Source organism: Pantherophis guttatus, chromosome 1, assembly GCF_059756535.1.
Source record: "Pantherophis guttatus breed Tessera chromosome 1, ASM5975653v1, whole genome shotgun sequence".
Classification (NCBI taxonomy): Eukaryota; Metazoa; Chordata; class Lepidosauria; order Squamata; family Colubridae; genus Pantherophis; species Pantherophis guttatus.
Window position 1 is genome coordinate 222,236,686 of NC_142063.1, and position 27,171 is coordinate 222,263,856.

The window sequence follows — 27,171 nt, forward strand, 5'->3', positions numbered from 1 at the left end:
CACCCCAATGATGCCCTTGATGTGATGTCCCGGTGCCTGGAGGCCATGTGGATCTGGATGGGGAGAAACAGGCTCAAACTCAACCCCTCCAAGACTTGAATGGCTATGGCCTCCGGCGTCCCGGTATAGTCAGCTGGGAGATCTTGGCCCACACAGAGAGGGCTCGCAACTTGGGTGTTCTCCTAGATGCACGGCTGTCTTTGGAAGAGCACATGACGGCCGTGGCCAGGGGAGCTTTCTATCGGGTTTGCCTGATGCACCAGTTGCGTCCCTTTCTGGACTGGCATGCCCTGCGCACAGTCACTCATGCCCTTGTCACATCCCATCTGGACTACTGCAACGCTCTCTACATGGGGCTCCCCTTGAAGAGCACTCGGAGGCTCCAGCTGGTCCAGAATGCGGCCATGCGGGTGATTATGGGTGCGACTCGGCACGCCCATGTAACACCCCTCCTGCGCGAGCTGCACTGGCTCCCGTTGGTCTTCCGGGTGCAATTCAAGGTGTTGGTCACCACCTTTAAAGCGCTCCATGGCTTAGGACCGGGATACATACAAGACCGCCTTCTGCCATCAACAATCTCCCACCGGCCAATACGCTCCCATAGAGAGGGGCTCCTCAGGGTGCCGTCAGCCAAACAATGCCGACTGGCGACACCCAGGGGGAGAGCCTTCTCTGTGGGGGCACCAGCCCTTTGGAATGAGCTGTCCCCAGAGCTTCGTCTTAGCCCCGACCTGCGTATTTTTCGCTGTGCCCTAAAGACCTTCCTGTTTCAGCAAGCCGGACTGGCCTAATATGAATTTTAAGTGGGTGTATGTGTGTTTTAATTTGAGGGGCAAATTGTATATATTTGTTTTAATTGGTTTTAAATTTTATAAATTCACGTGTTTTAATGTGGCTGTACACCGCCCTGAGCCCCCTGGGAGAAGGACGGTATAGAAATCCAATAAACTCCAAACTCCAAATAATACATGCGAAGTAAATGAAATTGGAGTGTTTTTTATAGAGGTAGCTGTTTCAATCTTGGGTTGTGAAGTTGTTCCAACAGTTCTGGAAATGTTCTGAACTATTAGAGGTTGCTTTGAATTAGATTTGGTTTAAACTGAACAGAAACATTTCCAGAAAGATCTAAATCAGGGGTGTCAAACTCAAGGCCCATGGGCTGAATCCGGCCCGCGGGATGCTTAAATCTGGCTTGTGGGGCCGGCTTGGAAATATCAAAGGACCAGCCTGCAGTGCCACTACCAGCCAAAATGGGCTACCGGGAGGGGGGGGGGCTTGTGGAACCTACATGGCCCATTTTCAGCCTCCTGCAGCACTCTGCCAGCCAAAAATGTCCTGTCTCCCCCCCTGCTCCCCTCCCCACCTCTGGCCTGCGGAGGAGAACTACAATGCTCATCCAGCCCTCAAAGAAATCCAGTTTGACACCTCTGATCTAAATAGTTGTTTTGAACTGTAAACATTTCAACTTTAAAATATTTTATCCATCACTGCTGTTTTCATTTTAAAAGGAGTTTGCTTCTAGTAATATAAAGTTGCAAAGTGAAAATTTAATGAAGTTCTGCCATGAAAAGTTATGAAGATGTAATAGGCTGTGAGAATAATCTTGGTGCAATTTGTGGGTTGCCTTCCATAAAGATAAATAAAAGGAAATATTCAATTTTTAAAATTCAAATTAGGACCTGCGAAAAATCGAATATGAAAGGTGAGTTTTTAAAAGATAATACATACCTAAAAATGATTTTTAAAATGTTTACTTATAACTGCAATTACTCTTTTTTAGAGAAGCCATACAATGTAGAAAAAACACCAAAAAAAGGAACTGTACCTGATTATGAAAAATACAGGAACAATGCAAAGCTGCAATTGTGCTAATACATTAACAGCATTTACATTTTTCATAGTATGGATTAAGATTAACTCTGAATGGATCTGGTTTTTAGATAATGCCAAATTTTCAACGAGTGATGCCAAAAACACTGCTTGTGAACCTTTGGGGAACCATGTGAATGAGCCTGATAGGAAATTAAAGATTACTAGGAGAATTGAAAAGGTGAGTTGGTATATCATGGCTGTAAAACCAGTAGAAGAAAGTGTTTCTTCTTTTTCCCAGGTTGAGTGATGTCTTTTTGTGCCAGGTATGGGGGACCTTACAATCTGCAGAAGTAGATGGGAATCCTAAGGGGAGAGCACAAAATCTAATGTTTAGTGGTCACAAAATCATAGCAAACCATTAAATAGCTAATCTATTCAGAGGGAAAACATGATTGGACAAGGTACACTGAACTCTGCAGCATTTTATTACATATTCCTAGAATTGAAGTTTTCTGTACTGTTATTATTTTCTGTTATTTGTAAAACCAACATTTGATTTGGGAGAACGAGTGTGCAATGCTACAGCCATGAAATGGATCCTATACTTCATAATCTTTTTATTTTTCTGTAACTCAAGTATTGGAGTGTTCAGAGCCATCATCAGCTACCTGATTTAATAGCAGGAGGGTTTTCAGCTAAGCTAAGATTGTCTTTTCACCCATCCACTCACTCTCCTTTCTAATTCATGGAAACAAAAATTCATTAAACTCTCCGATGAGCAGCAACAAGTTTTTAAGAAGCATCTGTCACAAGACATTTCATCTTCTAGTATTTGGATTTATTCTTACGATCAATCAATCGATCTGTTTATTTACCATACAGGCCTTTCCACATGGTTGAAATCTAAGCAATGTTTTTGGATAGAACATTGTATTGTTTATGAGTAGTTGGAAGAACTGCTGTTATTGAAGAGATGTCATGTCTATAGTTTGCATGTGCTGAATTGTTCTGTATAGCTTTTCAGCAGTAGATACTGAAGATATAGCACATCATTTTACAATAATAAAATAAATGAGCTTCACATATGGGGAAAGATTTTACAAATTTCAGAAAGCCAATTCTATTTGATGCATTTAGAATATTCAATTAGAATGGGTGAATCTTCTGTAAATCATGGAGACAAATATTTGCAGTTAAAGTACAAAACTGGCAACCTCATGTTTAATTACTTTAGGTAGCTATAGATTAAAAGTACTAGACCATCAAAGCTGTTTTCTAGAAATAGTCTTTTGCTTGGGTGACCCTACCATCTTTATAATACAGTGTTTTCACATCATTCTTTCTTCCCCACTAAATGTTGAAAAAATATGTTAAAGGATCATAGAAATGTGCTAGTTTTTCATGTTTAGCACTGAGATATACAGTGGTACACTCTCTAACTTTGCAGCAGAGAACTGAGGACCACTCAGAAATTCCATGCATGAAGTTACCCTACATATGTACACAGGGCTCATTCATTCGGGTGCGTTTATGTCAAGAAGCTACAGTTTGCTTCCTAAATGTTGAGGTATAAAAAAGCTTTAATCTTTGTAGGATTTAGATTTCATCAGAATTGGACATTGTTAAGGGCAAACAAATATGTTGATTTATTTTTCCTTATTTCTTTAAATCTTTAGCCTTTGAGAACATTAGTCATGACAAGCATGTCCCCTGAGTAAGTACCAGGTATTGTGATTATGTTTCTATGTACATATATTTTCATATCTTTGTAGTTCTTAAAACTTACTTCTTTGTCTAGTATCACCCAATGTTTGGATTTTAACTTCCTAAAATCTGAGCCAATGTGGCCTTTAATGCAGGCCTATGGCAACATTTGGAAACAACACTTCCATTAATAGTTTATATTTGTATGCTACCATCAGAAAAATATAGACATACACAGACTTCAATCCCTAGGATTCAAATTAGCTTTGTACATATAGTATACATTTTCTGAGTGTTGTAAAACACATCGTATTAATAATTTTAATTACTTAAAATCATTTTTATGTAAGAAGAATGAGTAAAACTACTTTACATGGGACTGTAGTAAAAGTATGATAAATACATAAATATGGGTTTTGTTAGATAGAGATATGTAGGAAACAGAACAAGTTTTTTACAATCTTTGCTGTATGATGAAAGAATGTATGCTTACTGCATTCACTGAGTGCTGTTCCTTATTAACTGTTTCAAATTGCAGTATGGAATAAGACAGCTTATTTATATAAATGAAATTCAAAGATTTTAAAAGAAACAATTCAAATATCAAATTAATGACAGCATCTACCATCCTGCTGTCCTATCCCAGTAGTCATCATCAAATCCCACACATTCTCTCAATACCATTTTATGGCTTTCCCATGGGAGCAAAATGGAGGCCAACTGGAACCACTGGAGAGTGCTATTCCCTCCAGAGAGAAACATTTATCACAAGACCACCACCCCTCAATATACTTCATGAAAATGGGTGCCTTAAACATTCTTTCTTAGGATGAATAAATAAGAGCTGTGTACTTCTTATAATGGATAGGATGCTTCTACTTGGAGATACATGGAAGCCAAGCCATCTGGTTTAAAACTAGGACTTTGAATTTGATCCAGAACCTTATCAGAAAACAGTATAGCATTCAGAAGATTGGTGTCATCTAATTCTTATTTGAATTAGTGGTGGGCTGCTAAATTCTGTACCTATTTCAGATTTGATTCATTTTCAAAGGGATATAAATTTAGTTTGAAGGCGATAAATTACCATGCTGTTTTATTGTACCCCTACTTAAGTAAATATGTACAAAACATTCAACAATAGGAGCATTCTGACTCCTGAAACATCTGTTCCAACCTCATTGGAAATACCTGAACATCAAATAGGGCTGTCCCAAACTCCATTTTACAACTAGAAATAGCTTGTTGCTGAGGTCAGACTACTTTCAATGAAGTAGGCCCAAAATAAACATAACTTTTGGCCATTTTAATGTTTTGTACATACCTCTTATAATAATGTTTATATTGTAACTATCAAATTTCTGTAGATGTGTAATAAGTTATTAAGGTCCGCTCTCTGTTTCTTAAAGGATGCAGAAAGTAACACTGCAGGTGCTGAAGAAGCTGGGTGGTTTTCTGACTTCTGATGAAGTATGCAAAAATACAAGTCATGTAATTGCAGGGAGCCCCCGCCGGACTTTAAATATACTTATGGGAATTGCTCGAGGCTGTTGGATTGTCTGTTATGAATGGGTAAGTAATACAGATGACTATCAATAGACTTTCTTTTTTCATTAAAATATGATCATTATCTGGTGACATTAATGGTAAATGAATATATGAGATACACAGTGTAAAATATTAAAGTGTTTCTGTCAATCAAGATTGCATAAGTTTATTACATATTAATTTTTACAGCAAAATAAGCATATAAATGTGCACAACATTATTACCACCTTTTTTAAAAAAATAGAAGGTGAATATTTCCTATAAACCAGGATTGTGAAATATTTTGGTCACGTTTCACATTCTCTGGATGGTGGAGGCTTGCAAAGTGAATTTGGCCATATGAATACTTGTAGGTGGGACTGAGGCATCCACATTCATATCCATGGACTCACAAGATTGGAAAACTATGCTATAATGTCATCAGTCATGGAGAGAAGAGGCCCCAAATATCAAAAAAAGTTCCTGGTGCCAGTTCTAAATTTGGGACTGCAGGAATTTATTTTTATAAAAAATTCTGAATGTTGAAAATTCATAAACAATGTTAGAGAGAACTCTACACTAGAATAATTTTGCCATTAAAATGCTAAAATCCAGATTTGTTTCTAAACAGATCCTTCAAGCTCTTCTGTTCTCTCCCTCTCAGACCAAAGTATACTGGAGGTACAAGAAATATGAGGAAATAAGAAAACCTCTTTGACAAAAATAAAGGCTGGTTTACATTTTCCTGGACCTTACCTGTTCCTTGGATTATTAATGTATAGATAAATTGAAGGCTCCAAAACTGGCTACTAAAATGTACAACTGGATGCCTTCTTTGTTTATATTTTCAACTTGGTGTATGATCATTGAAAATCCCTCTTCTGACTGTAAAGAAATGTATTTATTATGAGATTTAGCCTTCCTGCTATTTCTACAAAATATCTACTGAAACAAGACAGTAACACAGGCACTCAAATTAATGATAACCTTGTATTCAAAGTATACATATTGATTTTCAAAGTATTAGAAGCAGAAGGCTGTAATATCCCACTTTCCCAGGCTAGAGAGGAATCAAGTGCAGCTGCAGAAACAGGAAGGGCTTTAATGCCAAGGGATTTGTGTCACAGATGGATCGTATTTTCTGTAATCATATTCAAAGAAATTATCTCCATTCAGATGCTTCTGAACCAGGATTGTAAATACAACTGATTACACTGTCCATTATTGTATGTTATATAATTTTTAAATTGCAACTTTTCTGTAGCTGATTTTTTTTTTTTTGAAGAGGTAGACTATATAGTATGGTGTTTAACCTTTTCAATTCTGCCTTGCCTGTTTTATTTGTATTACCTGTAAACTGAGTATTTTTCTCACTAACAGGTTTCTTATTATTAATATCCATACTGACTTGAATGCCTAGAGGCACATGATCCAATGTCAAGATATAGAGCTGACAACTTTTGAAATAAAAATGTGTGGTATTTGGAGAAATCGTGCTATAAGATGTTAGGGATGTAAGGGTGAGGCTTAATTTCAGGTGGAATGGAGAGAGGTCCCAGAGATTTTGTGATAAGTTATATATTTTCTATTAGAGCCAAGTTGAGAAGAAAACTGTATTGCCTTGTTTTTTTTTCCTGGCAGCTGGCCCCAAAATATGATGGAGGAAAGAAATTAAGAGTGGTTTTTTAAGTTATCTCTTAGAATTCTATTAAGATGTTATAAACACCTTTTCATCTGATGTACTGCAATTAAGGAATATGTATATATCTCTAAATAGATATATATTATCTATTTAGAGATATATAACAGACCATATATCACCACACCAAGATTACATGCAGAATATTTCAGTTTCTTATCCAATATTTAATACTTCTGGGCCATTCATTCTGGTATGATTTGATGGGAAATATAAGGAGATTCAGCAAGTGTTTGACAATGTTTTGCTTCAGATAATAAGAGTATTAAATATTTTTACAGGTGAAAAATATGAAAGAGGACTCTCACCCTTTAAACTATATTTTTTAAAGAGGGGCTAGTAGAGGAAATGGCACATTTAAGTAGATAACCACAGAGGATGTCATTTTGTTCCTGTGGAAAAAGTCATTGACTGGTTTTAAACTGCATTTGTTTTGATCTTTTGTTATAGTCTCTTTGTAATGTTCCTTCCGGGACTGGGCACATTAAATCACTGTTTTGAACATACCAGCTGTTGACCACTGATCAAGTGATGAACAGCATTAATTGTTTCTCTTATTTTGCATATGTACAGTTTAGCACTGAGGAATGCATTTGGGAGTGGAGAATCTGGAACTTACTAACAGAGATTCATATAAGAAATACTGTTCTTGAGATATATATCGTGTATTTCAACTGTGCTTTGTGAAGGAACTATTTTGTAGCAAATTAGCAATTTCCGGAACTAATTAATCTTAGGCCAAGCAGTTATAAATGTTGGCAACTGTCTAAAGAAATTGTGAGAAAAGTGGGCAGCACTTCAACCTATGCACTGAGAATTTTCTGGTTTCCATCAGATCTCCCTAGATGTATCCATTATGATTAAAGACTTGGAAAGTCCTCTAATTCACTCATGAAGAATACTTTCGGGCAGATAGAGTGGACTATATAAGAAAAGCATTTGTATTCAGAGTCTTGCCGTTTGATACATGAATGGTTTTAATCAATTTCTCTGATGGCATGGGAACAGTGGTTTAATGCATATTGATTTACCAACTAGCAAGTTAAGATTTTCAGTTTCCTCAAATATTTTTTTGTTCATCTAGTCAAAACTCAAATAAACTTGATGTTCTGTTGCACAACCCTCTGTGGCCAAGTTCATGATGTGATCCTATATATATTCTAAAAGCTGTTGTTTTATTGATTGAATCCTACTCTGAGACTAATGAATGTGCTACTGCAGGAAATCTTAATAAAGAAGAAGAAAATTGACAACTTCCTCACATGGTTCAAACAACATTGGGGCTGCACTTCTTTGAAAAGACATTTCCTTGTTTCTTCATGCAGCAAATTTGCTTCCAAAAAGCTTTGTGATTAAGTGTGATTAAGGTCTGTTGACTGAACCAAGCATACAAATATATTCAAATTCCATGCACCATTGATTATGTCTTTAAACATCTGTTTTAAGGCTGAGCATTGTCCACAAACTTAGAAGCCTGTTTCTATTATGAGCTAAACTTCTAACGAGGATTCAATGAAGTAAAATATGTTGTACACAGTGTACAGCTAAAGCATAGTTATCTGGCCTGTGTGAAACAAAGCTTGAATATGCTAACTATTCCGCTGTTAATGATCTTCTTACTATTGGCTACTTTACACATTTCGAATAGACCTATTAATTCTCAGTGGTTCCATCACTGTCTAGGTTTTGTGGTCTCTGGAACATGGCTATTGGATTTCTGAAGAGCCATTTGAATTGTCAGTGGATTTCCCTGCAGCTCCTGTAAGTAATATTTTGCTTTTTAATTTATCATAGAATATGATAACGATTTGATTGTCATATATAAAAGTATAAGCAATGGAAAATGTTCACAGGGAACTATATATCAACTAATCCCAAATCAAATTTCCTCAAGAGGTGTTCAAACTTTTAATTACCAGTTTCCCTTTAAGCTAGAGAAAATAGAAGCAGATCTTTTAAACTGTCCAAAATACTCACAAATTATAATTAAGAGGTATTATTTTAAGAGAAAAGAACAAGAAAGAATAACAGTCCAATATTCTTATACATTATACTGAGTTCACATGTAGAGTTCTATAAATTGCAAAGGTATTTCGAGCTTTAGAATACCTATGCAAATATCTGATATGCAAGGTATAAAAATAGTGGTCTGTTATATACTCAGTATTAGATTTTAAAGAAAAGACGTAAAATATAGAAATATTTTTATACAGTCTTATTAAATATACTATGTGCTACCAAATATCCTTGAATATGTGACTACTAGAGGCAATAATCTGAATATAGGCATTAATTACAAAATATTTACATAATTACAAGGAACAGCATGAATAATAAGATACAATATAGTTTACAAAGCAGTGCTCTTTTTAAAATAGCAATTGAGAGTTCAATTGTAAGATATAAAGTAATGTTTAAGACTGAAGACATTTTAGATAATCTAGATATATTTCACAGTTCCAGTTATGCACAAACTTCATAAATGTTCATGAAAACAAAGTTCTTAAGGTCCTGCAGAATCCTTTTAACATTCTCCTTTTAAAATCATTATCGCTTTGGTTATTTCTTCTTACATGACTGAACTGTGATGAAATTCAGCAATGCTGAAATCAGGAGTAGAAACACTGATTCCTATAGAATGCATATGCATGTTGTTCAGGCAGAAAAATTGGTCATAGTGTATCCATATTGTCAAAGTATATTAAAATTATGTCAACAAAATTTTCCAACATAAAAGTGTAGACTTTTTTAGAAATCTGTTGGGCGGATCATCATAGTTGTGGCCTTTAGAGAATAGCCTGCTCCTTTCCAGTAGTACCATTTAATCCCTTTAAATTTGTTTGTGTTCTGTCGCAGTGGATAGTATAAACCATTTAGATTGGAGGGTCCACATGCATCAAACCACCATCCTGTATAAAATAAAAGGAAACATGAAAGAGATTCACATATTTATGTTTTGTAAACTAGACATACAACTTCACTTTTAAAACAATTAATTAGAATATTCATGCATAATTGACATCTTTTCCATATTTCCATCTCATCTTCACCTTCCAAGTGCTAATTCAGAGCACCCTTCTGACAGTAACCATTTTAAAGGGCTAAACATGAAAAGCCTCGTGAAAGAGGCAACTCTTAAAGCCAGTGTTTGGTATTATAGAAGCCATCTTGATACTTGCTTATCACTTATGCCTCAAAAGAGCTACATTGTATGGTGATTGACTGTAAGCACTGAGCTGATTAACCAGAGTGAATATTTACAGGCCTCCAAAGTTGAGCATTCTTTAAAAGAGGTCAAACTCGATTTCATTGAGGGCAGCATCAGGGTTATGTTTGACCTCATGGGGGGCAGAGTGGGCATGGCCATGTGGGCATGGCCAGCTCGATGTCATTTGTGTGGGGGATGCCTGTGGTGCCCCGAGCACTCTGCCAGAGAAAACAGGCTCCCCAGTTCCATTTTCGGCTTCGGCAGCCTCCTGCAACCCTCTTCCAACGAAAACAGAGCTCAGGATGACCTGCATGTGGCCCTCCCAAGCTTCGCTGGCAGAGGCATCACGGGCCAGTCCTTCACTGTTTCCAGGGCAGACCCACGGGCCAGATCTAAGCACTCCGTAGGCCCGATCCAGCCCCCCAGGCCTTGAATTTGACACCCCTGCTTTAAAACATAATATGGCTATAATATTTCCTGGGGACTTCCAGGGAAGCAGTGGCACACTAAAAACACTCTGTGAGAGTGAAGCCAATAACTGCAGTAGAGCGAAGACCCAGTGAATGGATTGCTCCTTGAAATTCCCGTGAGGAGCAAGGAGAGGACCAGGATTGCCTGCAAGTGATCCATACAATGGCTCTTCATGAGGAAATTGTAAGACAGCAATCTTTGATCAGTTTTAGAGCTTTGGGAGCTGAAGGAAAGTAATATCTGTCCAAAGCACAGTTCAGAGCCTTCAAAAGGACGCTGAGTTTGCATATTTTCTTTCCTAATCATTTTTCAGAATTGGTTGTTACATTGTTGTGATACTAAGAATCCTCAGAAAGGCAAGTTTCATTATACCAGGTGAGTTTTCTCCTAAACTTGATGATAAGAGTTTCATGCAAGGACTTTAAAAAATTCTTATTTTTGAATAAACAGCAAAAGGATGATTAAAAAAAATGATTTCGGAAAGTTCTAAATGAATTAAGGGGCAAGATTTTGAAACTAATTGTAAGAAACCCTCCCATGAGAAATAATTGCTCAGAGCCAGATTGGACTACTGGTTAAGGCACCAGGCTAGAAATTAGGAGATTGACTTCTTGTCCCACCTTAGTCTTGAAAGCCAGCTGGGTAACTTTGGGCCAGTCACTCTCTCTCAGCCCAGCTCATTTCACAGGGTTATTGTTAAGAGGAAAAGAGAAGGAAGGAGTGTTATGTTCTGTATATTCACTGCCTTGAATTACTTATAAAGTAATAAAGGTAGGATAAAAATCTAATAAATAATAAATTAAGAAAAAAATGATAAGACAGATTTTGAAGGTTGGACACTAGAGGGAGCCAGAAAGAACTAAAACTATAATTAAAGGAAAAGTGACACATTAATATAGAATGGAGCAAAATATATCTCATCTTAAAAGAATTCAAGGATATTTGGGAACAATGCACTCACAAATTGTGTGCCATTATAAAAATGGATTCAGAAATAATATACCAATTTTAAACAAACTGGATAAAACAAACTAGGTGTCAGCGTGTCAGAACTGACATAGAAAAGGGAGGAGAAGCCTGAACTTTTGCCTGCGTCTGTCAGGTTTCAATGCTATCTCAAAATAAATGAACTTCCAAACTGCCGATCTTTAAGGAAATTTTCTCTTTATTCGAGCACAGCAACTTGATCCTGACTCTTCGCGGTCAGTACTGACCTTTGCCCCCCAATCCCTCCCTTTCCGATCCCCAATTCTCTGCTTCTCATTGGCTATCTTCCAAGTCACTTTCTTGATTCCTTTTTCGTCAGGTCACAGGAATGTCTCCCCCCTCCCCATCTCCGAGGAGACCGAATCTTCAAAGGGATTTAGCAGGCAAAAGTTCAGGCTTCTCCTCCCTTTCCTATGTCAGTTCTGAGACGCTGACATCAGGACTAATTCAAATGTTCTGAAAGTAGATTTTAAAATGTCAGACTGTAAGAATGATACAAAAAATGTTACGTTGGATTTACAAATGAAACTGGCTGATATCTTAATAATTAAAGGGAACAGAACATCATTAATCAGAATGGCATAGATAACTTTCTTATCTTGGATTTACAAAAAAGATGTATTAAACCTATAAAGGAGTTTCTAACAAGAGGCAAAATGGTACGAAATTGACTTTTAGGACACTAAAGGGACTAAAGATCAAGATTCTTAAAAGGAGATGGAATGAATACAAAGTTGATTTATTTGATCAAGGTTAAAAACATATATGTTGCTTCTGATAGTTGTTGGTGGATTTTTCTTGACTATAACTGAATGATAGGGCTTTAAAAATTTCTTAATATATAAGAGGTAAGATATGGGAAGAAGAGACGTTTTACTTTATAACTTACAAATAAAATAAAGGAATATAAAACTACTTTGTCCCAAATGTCCAAAGTCACTCAGCTGGCTTTGTGCCTAAGGCAGGACTAGAACTCATTGATCCTCCCAGTTTCTAGCCTAGTACCTTAAGTACTACACCAAACTAGACAGTTGATTTTCATGTAATAGTACTAACATGATACAAAAAAATCTGCATTAACAATTATCAAAAGAAAAAATACTCTGTCATATTAGAATTACAGTTTGTTTATTATTGCTATTCATAATAGCACCCTCTCCAGTTTTATAAGTAGCTTAGTTCAGAGGTTCCCAATCTTGGCAACTTTAAGATGTGTATACTTCAACTTCCAAATTTCACCAGCCAGCAGGGAAATTCTAGATGTTGAAATCCCTGCATCTTAAAAGTTGCTAACATTGTGAACCCCTGGCTTAGTTCCTTGTAAAAAATATAAAATGCAATCTTCTTGATTAGATCAAATGCCTGTTTAGCCCAGCATCCCCACTGCAATCAACCAAACTGCTATGAAAAATACAGCAGCCTATTCTTTCTTTATTTTAGTTTTGATCAAGTTATATGCTACCCACTTCCAAATTATTCTGTACACTCACAGCATGAATGTACAAACATTAAAAATTGTGTAATTTTTTAAAAGAAAAAAAAAACCTAAACTAAAAACTTGAATGCATAGATAGCTCTTCAGTGTCCTTGTAAACTAATAATAAGAGGGTTTCCCTCAATTCCAGCAGAATCTGTTCCAAAAGAATTAACTGCAATTGTCCAGCAACAATTATTCAAAGATATGCTGGTACTAATCTTAGAAGTACTAGATATCCATCAGTTAAATACATTTGGCTCTGACATTTTAATAGAAATGCTGTGGAGTAAATATGAGTAGAGAGCACCATAAAATGTCTGTACTTTTCCCAGATTATTATTGCTGTCCTCACTTTTTCCAAGCAAATCAGTTTAATTTTTCATTTCATTCAGTTGCTGATGTTGATGTGAAACCTTTGTGGGGTTTCATGGATCTCATTAAAGACAGTTATGTGGAAGTTAACTCGGAGCCAGGGCCAGTGTGCTAATTCTGAGATCTTCCGGATCTCATTAAATTCTCACCAATTTCCTGACCCATTTCTCAGTATCTTAGAGGGCATTCTTGTGGTATCGTGCTGTGATTATAGCCTTGCATTGGTGCAAAAGAGTGAAAACAGCACTGATTGGACTATGCTTCCCTCCACCTCTATCCTCCTCCTTTCAGATTAGATATTGGAGTAGATATTGGAAAATGACTTTTTCAGTTATAATGTTTTGAGCTAGTCTAAACATAAAGTCTCCTGGTGGAGCTCGACTCCTGATATCTACACAGCCATGTCTGTGTAGTTTTCTTTGCATATTAGAGAAGATTTTTGCCACTGCATCTGGGAAGTCTTTCAACTTCCCAATCTAGACTGAAGTGCTGGTAGTATCCCATCCAAGTATTAACCAGGCGTGATCCTGCAACCTGCAACAATAGAGTATCCTGATAGATTTGCCTTAGTTTACTTACACAGGTCATTCTGATCTTTCCATTTTATTATAACAGCTGGTACGATCAAATGTATCTGCTTTTTACTTTATGGATAGATAAAGTGCCAACAGAAATAGAAAAGTGTGAGAATAGGAAGAGAAGAGAAAATGCCGCTCTTACCTCCTGTTAACATTTGTGAACATTTGCAGATGCATTTGTCGTTGTCTACATCCTTTGTGCTAAACCCATTTCCTGGTTGACTGATGCTGCTTATTTTGCCGGCTGTACCCGTAAGCCCTTTAAGGTTGATTCTGTAGACAAGCAAAATGGGAAACAAATTATTGCAGGCTAAAGTGGTTGCGCTGGATTTTCTGTAGAGAGGAAATATTTTCCAAGAAGTATCCTGTTCCCTTCTCTGGTTAACAATCTACGATTTGCCTTTTGGAGAGTATGCCAGGGACTTTTTGTCAACAGCATATGTTGTTGTGAAAAAAAGATTAATATATTTTCTCCTGCGTTGTTGAACTAGCTTTAAAATAGCAACAATAATAACTAGAGGTAGTAAATCTTAATCAGTTGTTTATGGAAGTCTGTATTTAAAATGTACAGTACAGGAAAATACTTTGAAATCTATACATAAGAAATAACTGATAAAGACTTTTATGATTGATTCTACTTTGTTCCTCTTATACATATTGTATCAATCCTTCATCATTTTGGAATTCATACAAAAGTGAGAACAGAGAAGAGTGGATCGAATCGGTCACCTATATTTCTTTGGTTATCTATTTATTTATTAAATTTATTTGCCATCCACTTTGCCACAAAGCAACTTCCAGTTAGGACCACTAAGATTCACTATATATGGGAGAAGGGGGAGGATTGTACATATGAACACAAGTGGAGTGAAGAGGTTAAGGTGGTGGATGAGGAGCAGGGAGATTTGGTTACATTTCAGAAGGAAGTATATTTGCATGCGCATGTGTAGAAATTATTGTTAATATTATAAAGGATTGAGATAATAAGCTCTTTTGCAAAGGCTGTCTTCGTGAACATAAGCTCTGTTATACAACTCAGCTATTTCCAGATGAGGAAATAGTTAGATTGCAGTAAAAATTATTGTTAATTTTGTTTCTTAGTCATAAAGCTCATCTAGTGATATCTAGTAGCTATATTCCTGTTTTCAGTCGCCTCTTCCTGAGAGTGTGTTAATTTAATATGAAAATATACGCAGATATAATTATTTTGTGATAAGCGGGGTTCGTAGCACACTTACTAACATCATAATATTCCAAATCCTTTGTTGATACAAATGCAAATAAGTTTCTTAAAGCACTTTTCAGATAGTGATCACTGTTTGGTATCGTTTGGAAAATTATGCACCAGTGACCAAGGACAAGTAAAATGAAAACTGAATAGAGGACTGGTATACGGGACAGGTATATTTACACATTTTCCACAAAACAGATCACCCTCATTCTCACTTCTATGTATAACACAAGTATAGCATGCAAATGGCATTAAGGCAATTACTAAGTAATGTCATAGAAGAACAACTCTGCAATTGTTCATGTTGACTTACCTGTATTTTAGTTCTTCACCTGCTAAGGAAAAATGCTCATATAAAGAATATGCCTCATTTCCTTCCCAGTCTTTCAACTGTATTCTCAGAACATACTGCTTCTGATTGGTTAGCTGAGAAACCAATTCATTTCCTAGCCAGTATTCTCCAGAAGGGTTCCCAAATCCCTGTAATCCAAATTACATATTTAAATATATTGTTTTTTTTTCATTTTGAGATCAGTACTTCACACCTTTAAAAAAAAAAGTCATCTGAATTGAGTCAAACCAGCTGAATTTCTCCATTTGGGAAAGTGAAATTGTTCAAACACAGATTTAGATATGGGAAAACCAAGTGGAACCATTTAATTGTTTAGCTGTCGAGAAAATTGCCATAAAAAAAGATCATACATATTTTTTAAAACACAATTGTAAATTAAACATTACTGTGTTAATAGACAATCTATATACAACAGATGAAATCTATATTTCATTTTACAGCAGAATTGCCTCATGTATTTTCCTCCATTGACAGGAAATAATATTCAGTTTTAGTGACATAAAATAGGAAGGAGATGGTTGAGATGATTCTTGGGATTCTTCCGATTTTGTTACTACAAAGTGTTAAGCTATGTCATTAGATGGCATTGCTTGAGACAATATGTCTTGACAAAAAATTATTAGTAGCTGGTAACAATCAGGTGATAGTACTCAAGTCCAGTAACAAAGAAAACACAGGGCATGGGTAGATATAATTCAGCTATGTTTATCCAAGTAGGCAGAAGCAAGAGGGGAAATTAAGCCTTTATTCAAGTTTTTTTTTTTTAATAAAAGCAGTTCAATGGAGACAGCAGTGGAAGAGAGAGAAGAAATATCGAAGATATCAGGGTATGAATCATTTTAGCATGGATGGATTCTCTACAAATCTGAAAGGGGAGCACTATCTGTTGTGCATTGGTACTGTAATCCTTTACATATTTTTAAAACACATACACAAATTTGTAAATAAATGAAGATACTGTAAAAGGCTGCTAGCTTTCCTGTGACCGAATTCAAGAAAACCCATCCCAGGGTAAATGCTAGAATTTTGAGATGCCCAGTCCAGAATATTTGAATACAACATTTATCTGCATGGCTTAACAAGCAAAAGGCTATAGGTTTAACTTTCTGGCTTCTTCAGTAAAAAAGTTCTTGGATGTTAATGCTGGGGAAAAAAATTAAAATTATAACATGATCAGAGTAAGACTGTGTCATGTAGAACACCAAGGAGATATATATTCAGAGTCTAATCAAAAGCTTATCACATTGTTCTGCTTACCATTTTATATTCCGCCCATGTTCGGTCAAAATCTACATTGCCATCTAAGCGTCGCTGAATAATTGTCCAGGCTCCTCCTGCCGTCTCCATATCACAATATGTCTGCCAGGACACACAGATATAGAAATTGTTACTCACTTAATTGATTTTTATCCCAAGTTAAAGAGTTAACAAAACTATGTCTATTTATGGGAGGCAAAATTTGCTTGCTCATTTTTTTTTTTACTTCCCATGTGATATAAAAATACAGTTCCCATAATCATGTTATACTTGAGTATTATGCCTTGTGCAGAGAAACAGAACTGACAGTAGAAGTATGGCAACATACTCCACCAATGCTTGCATGCAAACAAGCAATCAGCTTTCTCTCTGTGTTCAGTTTGAATAGTACTAGGAAACTTTGTGTTAGGGCCTATAGTATTATGTCTGTTTATATGAGCACATATAATAAAAACATGTTCCTGGAGTGATGTGAATGCTGTCTAGCTCTCCATCAAGCAGATCCTGTATTTTGCTGCCAGTTTTGATTCTCCAAATACTTCTGTTTTTGAAATAATAGAAAAAACATTTCTGTTTTTGTTTTTGAAACCTTTTGTTGTTCTTCCTTTGGGGGAATATCTACCAGGCGTAATCTGTAGAATTAAGATTTCCATTAGTAATATAATGGCATATAAAGCATGCTATCTTTAGAAATCCATTTCTCGCTTCTGGACTTTGTGTTCGAAGTGAAAAAAACGAAACTTTGATTTGGCTTTTGTTGATGAGATAAGTTTGTTGTTAGAGAAATGGCTAGTATATATTATTAGGTAAAAGTAGAAAAAACGTTGAGGTTGTATGTTATTACTTATTCTGCTATGCCAAAGACTCAGAAGTCACTGCTTTTCTTTTCCCCTATACTTTTTCCTCTTCCTTTTTTCTTCCTTCGTTTTCCTATTTTCATTTTTCTTTGTATTTTATATTTTGATAAGCTAATAAAAATTTGTGGCAAAAAAAAAAAAGAAATACATGACTAGTTCTAACAAGATATTTAAGGAATTACATTTAATAAGGCTTTTTGGTTAGGGTTGAATTGTTTGATTATTAAAAGGCCTGATTAACAATTGAAAAGTGCAAGAGGGTCTCCTGTTTTTACACAACATTCACAACTATACCAAACTTTGCAGATGTGCAAAGTTTGTCACATCATACCCAAAAAGACTCGATTGAGGCTGTAATTGCTGCCAAAGGTGCTTCAAAGATGGGTGAAGGGTCTGAATATTTATGCCAATGTGATATTTCTTTTTTTTTCCTTTTTAATAAATGTACAGACATTTCTAAAATTCTGTTTTTATTTTTTCATTATGGGGTACTGAGTGTAGATTGAGAAAAAAAAATGAGTTCCAACAACTGTAGAATCAGGCTACAGCATAACAAAATTGACAAAAGTGAAGGGGGTCTGAATACTTTCTGAATGCACTGTAAATGTCATCCATTATATCAGAACTGGGGGGGGGATGTCCAATTAGATTTTTAGTTGCACCTCTCAACACTAATCCTCCACCCCACAGAGCTAACAGCTTCTGCATCTTGAGATATTTATGAAAGGCATGCAGGCCAACCATTTCAAGAACAAACTCATGTTGCACCATTTATATGTCTTTCTGAGTTTCATACAAAAAGACAAGGGATTTAGCCATTATTTTGTAATGCAAGAAATAGGGAAAGCAAGATGATGTTAACAATATCACAGTAGTATAGCTTCAACAAGAAAGCAGGCATGTCAGCTTTGCATTGCGCTTCCTAATGAAAGCTTGCAGGGGGAAGAAAACAAGATTAGCAACGTACATTGTGCTGCGGTGTTTATAAGTCCCTTGAGAGGCCAGAGTGTGCATTGACAGGAAAAGATCAAAACATAAACAGCTGAAGTCTGGCAAATAAAAGGCAATTTTGTTTCTCTGCCCAAAATAAAATGTAAAGCAACATCAATAGCACCGTAAATCCCGGTCTTACAAAAAGGCCATCAATATTTTCCCTAAAAAGGTAATGACAGTAATTCTGGTGGTGTTATGGGCAGAATGAAATCCACTAGGACTGTTTCTGCAGAACTTCAGTTTTCCAGGAGTAGTATGTGGGACTCCAGGCAAGTTGCATCAAAATTAATGAAGGTTAAGCGGTAATAGTGTTTGATGGATTACACTCCTAAGGCTGGAATAATCCATTAAACTGCTGCAAATAAAGAGGGTGATGGCAGTCTAAACACTGTAATCATTCTACTCTGTGTTGCAGGTCTGGGAATAAAAATTGTTCCATCAATCATCCTGCCTAATTGTTGGCCTAACATTGACCTCACTTTGAGACAGTTTTTAAAAAATATCTATAGGAGCACAGTGCTAATATAAAAACCCAGTCATACTTTGAAATGCATATGGTTGACATATTCTACTATATGCTAAAGATAGCATCTCTGATCAGACCTGGACTTAAGATAATACTTTCAATATGTTCTGTTAACCTGAAAGTAAGATTCTCCTTTTTCTAACCCTTGAAAACTGAGCGATTAAGCTTTTTAATTTGTACAACTTTTTAACTGATACAACTATAACTTATACAACTGTACAAAAATATTTGATACTGAAAGAGTTTCCCATTCTGATTAATGTAACCAAGAGAGTGTAATACCTTTTTTTCTTCTCCTGTGTTAGATATAAGTAATGTGTAAATACCACTTGCTGTAAACCCCATTTTGAATGCTTCTGAGCAGTCTTTAAAACTGATCTGTTCTTTTCCAGGGACCAAGGCATTCTTGGATGCTAAAAAGCAAAATGCAAAAACATATTAAGAAAACTGTTATAAAAATCTCTTAAATTCAGTTGCAATGGAGATCTGATCTAAGTACTATTTTCTCCACCTGCCCTACCATTTTTCCAGCCTTTTCAATCTGTTTACTGTTTAAGTAAGGTCTATAAATCTAGTTTCCTTACAATACAAGTTTGTTTCCAGTCATTTAATTGTTTTTCCACACTTCTTTGATAATTAGAATTTAGCCCTCTTGACACTGGCAAATGTTCAGGATATTTTTTCCACATCGCGCTAAAGCCAGTATGATTTGTTTACTTGTTTGTGCACTACTTAAGAGATAACATCAGCAAAAACATTAGCAGTTTCAAAGTTCTCAAAGAAACTATTTTTAAACTGTAAGACTAATTGGACAGAATCAACTTCCTTAAACAAAACAAATATCTTATGAATTGATTGTGGAATGCTTATAAAGACCAGCCAGATCCTCAACAATGTGGTAACCAGTGGAAAGTTCTTGTTCAGATTTAATCAGATCTACCTTCCTTCAGAATATTTTGTCATATTCTGCTCCCCTGTATCCCTGCTCCCCTGCCCCAAATCATTTGCCCACCATTCCTTGTCCACTGAGCAAAAGTATCCACAGGATGGAATTTTAAAGTCAAGATGGTAGCCATGGCAATGCAACCAAAGCTCTGTCTGCTTGTTATGCATGCCACATGTGCATCACATGTGAAAATCAGACAAACTTTGATCACTCTTTTCTTTCTGTTTTTTACTATATTTTTATTATATTTTGAGGATACCCTGCCACTGATGAACTTGCTTAGTTCTGGCTGACTATTTTGGTTTTCATGTGTTAAGATTTCTGTAATGGGTCAGACGTTACAGATGCCATACATTTGCTGATAATTCCCTCCCTGTTGAATTCTGGATCCTCATTCAATATCTGTATCTATTAGACTTAACTATCTAGTAAAGTAATTTTGGCAAAAAAAATATCATATCTTTTTGGTGAAGAAATATTTTTATTTCGAAGAGGTGCTGAAACAGCAAAACACTCACACAAAGCTAGAAAGAATCAGTTTTGACTTTTCAAACAATTGTTTTAATTCTGATACTGGAGAACGGAGAGAATTGTATTTGGCAGAATTCAGCCCTCCGTGGTTACATTCTCATAGTGTTAGAGCTTGTTCTGTCCCTCTGAATGACCCACTGGTTTACTATTTTCCATATTAGTATGGTATGAGGTTTAACACCCACACATAGAAGCGGACTCCCAAGATTTAGCATTGGTGCCAAACTCAGGGTGGTTTGGCCACTCTTAATCCTTTCTTTATTCCCAATATGTGGCTAGGGAATAGGTAGGGAATAAAACTTTCCCAAATCAATACAAACGTGATATAATTAGGCTTTATATTAAGAAAGAAACTGAGGATGACTGTGGGAAGGGAGGATTTTGAAGCTGAGGAAAATTGCAGGGAACAGAAAATGCTAACCAAAAAGCAATTAAGGAAACTATTCGTAGCTCAGAATTGAAGTGAGCGGTTCTTGATGCTATCTGAGTTTGGTTGTTTTTTTGCAGATGTTTCATTACCCAAATCAGTGCACTGATGATGTTACCTAGTTTGGATAATGAAATGTCTTCAACAGTCTAGCATTCCAAGAATGGCGTCTGTATATTCTACATCATCAGGATAACAATGACTCTGTCTTCTTTTTTACTTACGTTGTGGCGTAGAAATCATAGCAAACAAGTTTTGCACCGTTTCCCTCAGGTCATGTTGCTGCTTTTGCAGGAATGAGTTATTAGCAGTAGCGTTGACTAACTGTTTCTCTAATTCTTCTATTATGGAGTTCTGTCTAGAAACAAGTGACTGAAGCTTATCTTTCTCTTCTTTCATTGATTGTAGTTGGGATATGTGTTTGCTTTCCATTTCAAGGACCTTTTTTTCTAAAAGGCTAGCAAAAAGAAAAATCAGCTTTGATTATTGCAATATTTTATGCAAATTAAATCAAATAAATAAATGGATCTGAGCTAGTGAAAGTGCCCATGATGGTGAAATATAGTCTGATCAAAACTTACAAAAATGACATATGGGCCCTCCCCATACATAACATTTCTTTATTAGCAGGGGCAAAATAACCTCAGATCCTAGTTACTAAGATTATTACTAAGTAAGTAAGTAATCCCTTAGTAAGTTACTGAGTCATCATTTCTTTGATTTCTGATTCTTCCCTCCCCCCACTAGATAAGGAGAGATACAACAACAGTGTGATCCCAAGTGCTTTGTGTGTTTTATTCTGGAGAAAAATATAATGCTATATCCAAACTTTGTAACCTATGTAAAATAAAGACAATATGTATTATTTTATTTAATATGCAGTAAATCTACAACAGTTCTTGTTTTGCATAATTTATGCTGATCTTGATAGATGTGAAAAAGGAGTTGGAATATACAGTATATTGATGTGAAATTTCTGTCTCTAAAGACTGCTTCATTGGATACTTTAGAAAATGAATAGTAAAGTTTTCAAGACACTGAATTCTGCAATCAATTCCAAGTTTTGTATTCCTCCAAGACACAAAAACTTGTTTAAGTGAGAATGCTTTAGAGCAGTGATTCTCAACCTGTGGTCCATGGACTCGGGGTGGGGGTGCAATGTTGTCACAGGGGGTCCACGAAGGCTTGAAGGAATTTTATGATTTAAGGTAATTAAAGGAGGTCGATGCTGAAGGAAAGGTTGAGAACCACTATTTTAGAGTACTGATTGTACAAGTCTATTGAATATAGGACTGCGATCAGTGGCCAAAATGATCTCTGGGACTTTAGAACTGTTATATGTACATACCTCTGTACAGTATACGCCACTTCCAGATAACTATAGTTGAGCTTGGGTCAATATTGATACCTATTAAGAATCTTTTCAGTGATATCTGACCTCTGTTTTAGCATTATGGGTACCTCTAAAATAGTCACAGGAGGCCACATGCCATACTGATCTCTCTCTCTCTCTCTCTTTTTTTTTTTTTAATTTACAGAACACTTTGAATCAGCATAATTCAGATCGATTTTTTTTAAAGGTGCTAGATTGAACACAATCCAACGGAATTGAAAACTTTCCACCACCATCCAACAGCTGCATCATGCTAAAATCCGAGCCATGCCCAGTTATATGATATGCCCTACCTACTATAGCCTTGGTTGCTAAAAATATGCCTAACCAAAAGGTCTTATCTACAGGTGCCAAATGGTTGTCCCTATCTACCTAGAATGCTACCTACACAATTGCTCTCACAATATCCAACTGTTATGGTCTTCAAGCCTTCTAGTCCCAGTGAAAATGCACAAGTTAGTGCCACCTTTGAAATGATTCAAGTTCTGAGTTAGCTGTCTAGATATTATTTTGCTCTTGCCCCAGTAAGTGTGGAAACAGATTTTATAGTGTCTGTTCCAAAATATTCTTGTTCTATAAATATTTGTGACTTGTTAATAAGTAGTAAATGACTTGATCCAAATCTATTCCTTCCCTTATTCCATTAAATGGCATATGAATAATGAGCCCATGTTGATTTTGCTCCTCCAGGAGCAAATCTTGTTTGCATAAAACAAGCTTAGCAGGAGCATACACAAATATAGCAAGAGAGTGAAGACAAATGTGAAAACATGCCCTTTCCCCTCAGCGGTAATGTTTACCAGAAGTGAGAAGTTCTTTTATGTATCTGAATTCCTACCAAATAATAGTTGGGCTCATTATAAGTTCAAGCCTACCTTATGCTATTCTTAAGTATAAACCTCTATTGTTTTTAATTTTGGAAAGCAGCTTGTTGATCTCCATTATCTTTCCACCAAGATGTCAACAACTCACTATAAAAGCAAGAACTACGCAGCTGAATGAATGTGCTTGCTGTCCAATTTAACAAACAGTAAGGTTGGCTTCTCAACACATGGATCCAGCCAACTGCATAAGCAGCCAACAGCAGGTCACACACAAGGTTCATGGAATAAGTGAAAGTCACAATTCCCTGAACTTCTCCAGCTGGTCCAGCTCAGCAAGAAATGTTAATAGTTCTGTTGACTAGCTGCCATTCAAATATTTTGAGTAAATAACAACAGATTCAAAATTCTTTGACGTGGTATGCCAAATATTGATACAGGCAAAAATCAATATTTCTTGCTTGTACTGGATTTAAAAAAAAGCATTCCCCAAGATTGGTTTCATTTTTATAACGAGCGGTTTAAAAATTGTTATGAATCTGGAAGGTTACATATTAAGATGGATGACTTGCTATATCTGGAAGAAAGATAAATGGGAGGAAGGAGTTCAAATCCCTAGTTGGTTAAACTCCATCAAATTTGGATGAGAGTTCATAATGGAGCAGATTGTTTCTTTTTAGGGCATTAGAGTCAGTACTAACCTCCGGTGACTGCCTGGACTACTCCCTGCAATTTTCTTGGCAAGTGTGATAGAATCTCCAGCTAGGCTGCAGGAATGTGTTAAGAGGGGCTCAGGTTTGGAGTCATTGCACTGTAGGAAGTGGCACAGGCCTGACCTCGCTCAGAATCCCTGAAGCCTTATCTTGCTGTTTGCAATGGAATGCAGTCAGTCTAGTGAGATTCTTGTAACATACTGGACCATGTCCACTATGGACATAAAACTCCTATTGAGACTCTCCATAAGTGGTTCTATTTGCTTTTGCCAGGTTGCCTGCTTCCTAGAGCTCAAAGAGAATGACTCGCTCACGGTCACCCAGCTGGCTTTGGGCCAAAGGTAGGACTAGACCTTATGACCACCTGGTTTCTAGCTTGATGCCTTCACCACTATACCAGATGGCTCTCTAAAAGGCTGTAGTGGAAAACATTCAACCTTGAATTCTTAGTTACTTTTAGACTAAACTCTCATTATTGCTGCCCTCTGGTCTTGTGGTTGAGAATCTGGTATTGTTCAATATCAAGGGATCTAAAATCAGGAAAGACCAACTGTAAAGGAATGCATGAAAAAGAGATGGAGCTATTTGGTCTCATTTGCAATTATGACTTTCACTACTCACTATTGTGAGTACATAATAAATCTTGCACCTCCAAAAATAATAATATTGCTGTTGTGATGGTGGTGGTGGTGGTGGTTGGGCACATAGTCAACCATATATTTAAACTGGACCTGGGATAAAAGCAGGTGTTGTTCTTTGATGATGTAATGTTGTATTCAGTAAGCCATATGGTGTACTGACTTCATTGCATCTTCTTCACTGTCCTTTAGATATTCTTCCAATGCCCTTTTTTCTTTTTTAACTGTCCAGCATACTTGTAACATTCCACAATAACCTATGCTCCTTGATAAATTGACTGTGTGGACGAAGGGCATGATTCATTGTCATTATTTTTCTGATCTTTTTATTCAGGACTTCTATTCAGCTTGAGTCCATTCTAATGACTGGAATTGCCAGGTGTTTATTGCCTTTATGGCAGTGATGGCTAACCGAGTGCCCAAAGCGTGCATGCAAGTGCGCCCCAACCCCCAAAATGCAATGTGCGAGCAGCCCCGCGCATGTCCCTATGCTTGTGAACGTGACCCCCTCGCATGTGCTCCGCCCCCACGAATGTGTGCGCCCCCTCCACAGGCGCCCCAGACACATACACATACACAGCAGAGACTCGAAGACCAGCTGGCTGGTGGGATGCATGCGTGCATGCACGGCAGAGCTGAACTGGGGCGACGGCTCGTGTGCCATCAGAGAGAGCGCTGTGTGCCACCTCTGGCACATGTGCCATAGGTTCACCATCACGGCCTTTATGGTATTTTCACCACTCACTCTGGTCTTTAAGATCATCTTTACTCTCTTGATATATTCAGTACAAATCTTATTGACTTCATTATGCTTGAGGCTGAAGGATACCCAAGTATTTGTAGTGATCTTCTTCATCCAGACTCTTGATGTTATTTCTACAGGGCATCATGATAACTTCAGTTTCTGATTCAGCTAAAATAGGAGTTTCTGCCTATAGCCATGATGATGAACCTATGGCATGCGTGCCAGAGGTGGCCCGTAGAGCCCTCTATGTGGGCACACACACTGTCGCCAGCTGCTCTTCCAGGTTCCGTCATGGGCATGCGCGCCGGCCAGCTGCTCTCTTCTGGGTTCCAGTGCTCTGGCACGCACATGCGCTCTCCAGTTTCAGCACTCAGTGCCAAAAAAATTAACCATCGCTGGCCTATAGTATACAATTCAAGCTTCATATCTGCTGATATTTGCTGCTTGTTATTTACTGCTTTACTTCCAGGGTTTCCTTAATCTTCTTTGTTTCTAGGTGATATTTCTTGATCAGATATTTTTTGGTTTTGTTCTTCAGCTTCTTTTCTTTCATCTGTTCTAGCTTGCTTGCTAGATCTGATCATCACATGCTGATCTTATTTTCCAGCCTGACCTTTCATTTTAGTTTTGCACTCTTTGCCTTTTTTTTTTTTTTTTTTGCAACCATGCTGTACATTAGTTGGTTTGTTGGTTGCAGTGAGCTGGTGCTTATGTTTGATATTACAGTATTGGCATTTTGTGCTAGCTGTTTTTTTGGAACAAGTTTCAATGTAGGCAATGTTATTCTGTTGTTTTTGTGCTCTTTTAGATGCTCAGTTAATCTTTGTTTCAATGTTTTTTGTGTGACAGAACTTTGAGAAGGCAGAAGTAAGGGTGCCTAGTTTGGAAATAAAAACTATTCAATAGTTGCAGTATGCTGGCTTCCTCTACTGCTGACTCCCCCTAGTTTGTCTGTACAGTCTGAGCTAGTTTTGGCAAGGCTTCATTTTATTTGCCCTGGGTAGACCTTTGCAGTTCTTCCAATTCTGCTTTTGTGAATATTTTGTTTTATAAATTGATGTTGATCTGCTAGCCTCTGTCCTGTTATTTCTGACTCTGGATGTTGTTCTTTCCAGAACTGGTGCATTTTTTTTTCAGATATCCTTTTCTTGTTGATTTGTAACAACAGATCGGTTTTTTTGTTTTCAATCTTCATATATTTGTGATAGGTAAGCACCTTTTCTTCCATAGCCTTGCAGCTGCTGTCCCTGGTTGCTCAGTCCTCAGTCCTGTAGCCCATTTTTCACCAGATGTCCAGAATTCCAACACTTGGGGGGGGGGGTTTCTTGTTAACTCGGGCAATGGCCAATCTGTTATAGGTTTCTGTAAATTACGTCTTACCATCTTGTTTATGAGAGAGACATTCTTTATTAGGCTTCTTTGAAGAGATCTATCCAATAGGAATGAATGTCTGGCATAGTTCTTCAATTCCTCAGAGCACACAAGCCCCACAACCATGTTAAGGTAGTATTTCACTCAAGGAGGTTTTACTATTATTGTTCTCTAAGCTAACAATGAAATCACTCTACTAATGTCACAGAACTGAAAAAAAAAATCCCTAGTACAGGTAATCTTTGACTTACAACCACAACTGAACCCAAAATTTCAGCTGATAACAAGGCACTTGTTAAGTGAGTTTTGCCCCATTTTACTTTTTTTTTTTTTTGCCACAGTTGTAAAGCAAACCACTGCAGTTGTTAAGTGAATCGTGCAATCATTAAGTGAATTTGACTTCCCACATTGACTTAGCTTGTCACAAGCCTGCTGGGAAAGTTACAAATGGTGATCACATGACCCAGCACACTGCCCAAATTTTGATCATGTGACCATGGGGAGGCTCACACTTATGTGAAAAACAATAAGTCAC

The 27,171-nt window shown here is 36.9% G+C and overlaps 2 protein-coding genes across 11 annotated transcripts in view; one reads left to right on the forward strand and one right to left on the reverse strand.

Annotated features, from left to right (window-relative positions):
* The window catches only part of MCPH1 (microcephalin 1), a 109,109-nt gene that overhangs the window by 22,517 nt on the left and 59,421 nt on the right, over window positions 1-27,171 (forward strand). For 5 of the 9 annotated variants that reach the window (XM_034436742.3, XM_034436746.2, XM_034436745.3 and 2 more), the window contains 4 exons: window positions 1,941-2,050; window positions 3,489-3,526; window positions 4,926-5,088; window positions 8,426-8,503. In XM_034436742.3, coding sequence (XP_034292633.2) covers window positions 1,941-2,050; window positions 3,489-3,526; window positions 4,926-5,088; window positions 8,426-8,503 — 389 coding nt within the window. Of the gene's footprint in view, window positions 1-1,940; window positions 2,051-3,488; window positions 3,527-4,925; window positions 5,089-8,425; window positions 8,504-10,734; window positions 10,797-22,493; window positions 24,224-27,171 lie in introns of all 9 variants that reach the window. The other 4 variants (XR_015731334.1, XR_015731336.1, XR_015731335.1 and 1 more) reach the window with 3 other exon arrangements.
* Window positions 8,638-27,171, reverse strand: part of ANGPT2 (angiopoietin 2) — a 46,326-nt gene continuing 27,792 nt past the window's right edge. For both annotated transcript variants that reach the window (XM_034436748.3, XM_087882448.1), the window contains exons 4-9: window positions 21,180-21,412; window positions 19,334-19,464; window positions 16,676-16,777; window positions 15,380-15,546; window positions 13,978-14,108; window positions 8,638-9,651 (exon numbers count right to left, since the gene is read on the reverse strand). In XM_034436748.3, coding sequence (XP_034292639.1) covers window positions 9,491-9,651; window positions 13,978-14,108; window positions 15,380-15,546; window positions 16,676-16,777; window positions 19,334-19,464; window positions 21,180-21,412 — 925 coding nt within the window. In that variant the 3' untranslated portion in view covers window positions 8,638-9,490. The remainder of the gene's footprint in view (window positions 9,652-13,977; window positions 14,109-15,379; window positions 15,547-16,675; window positions 16,778-19,333; window positions 19,465-21,179; window positions 21,413-27,171) is intronic.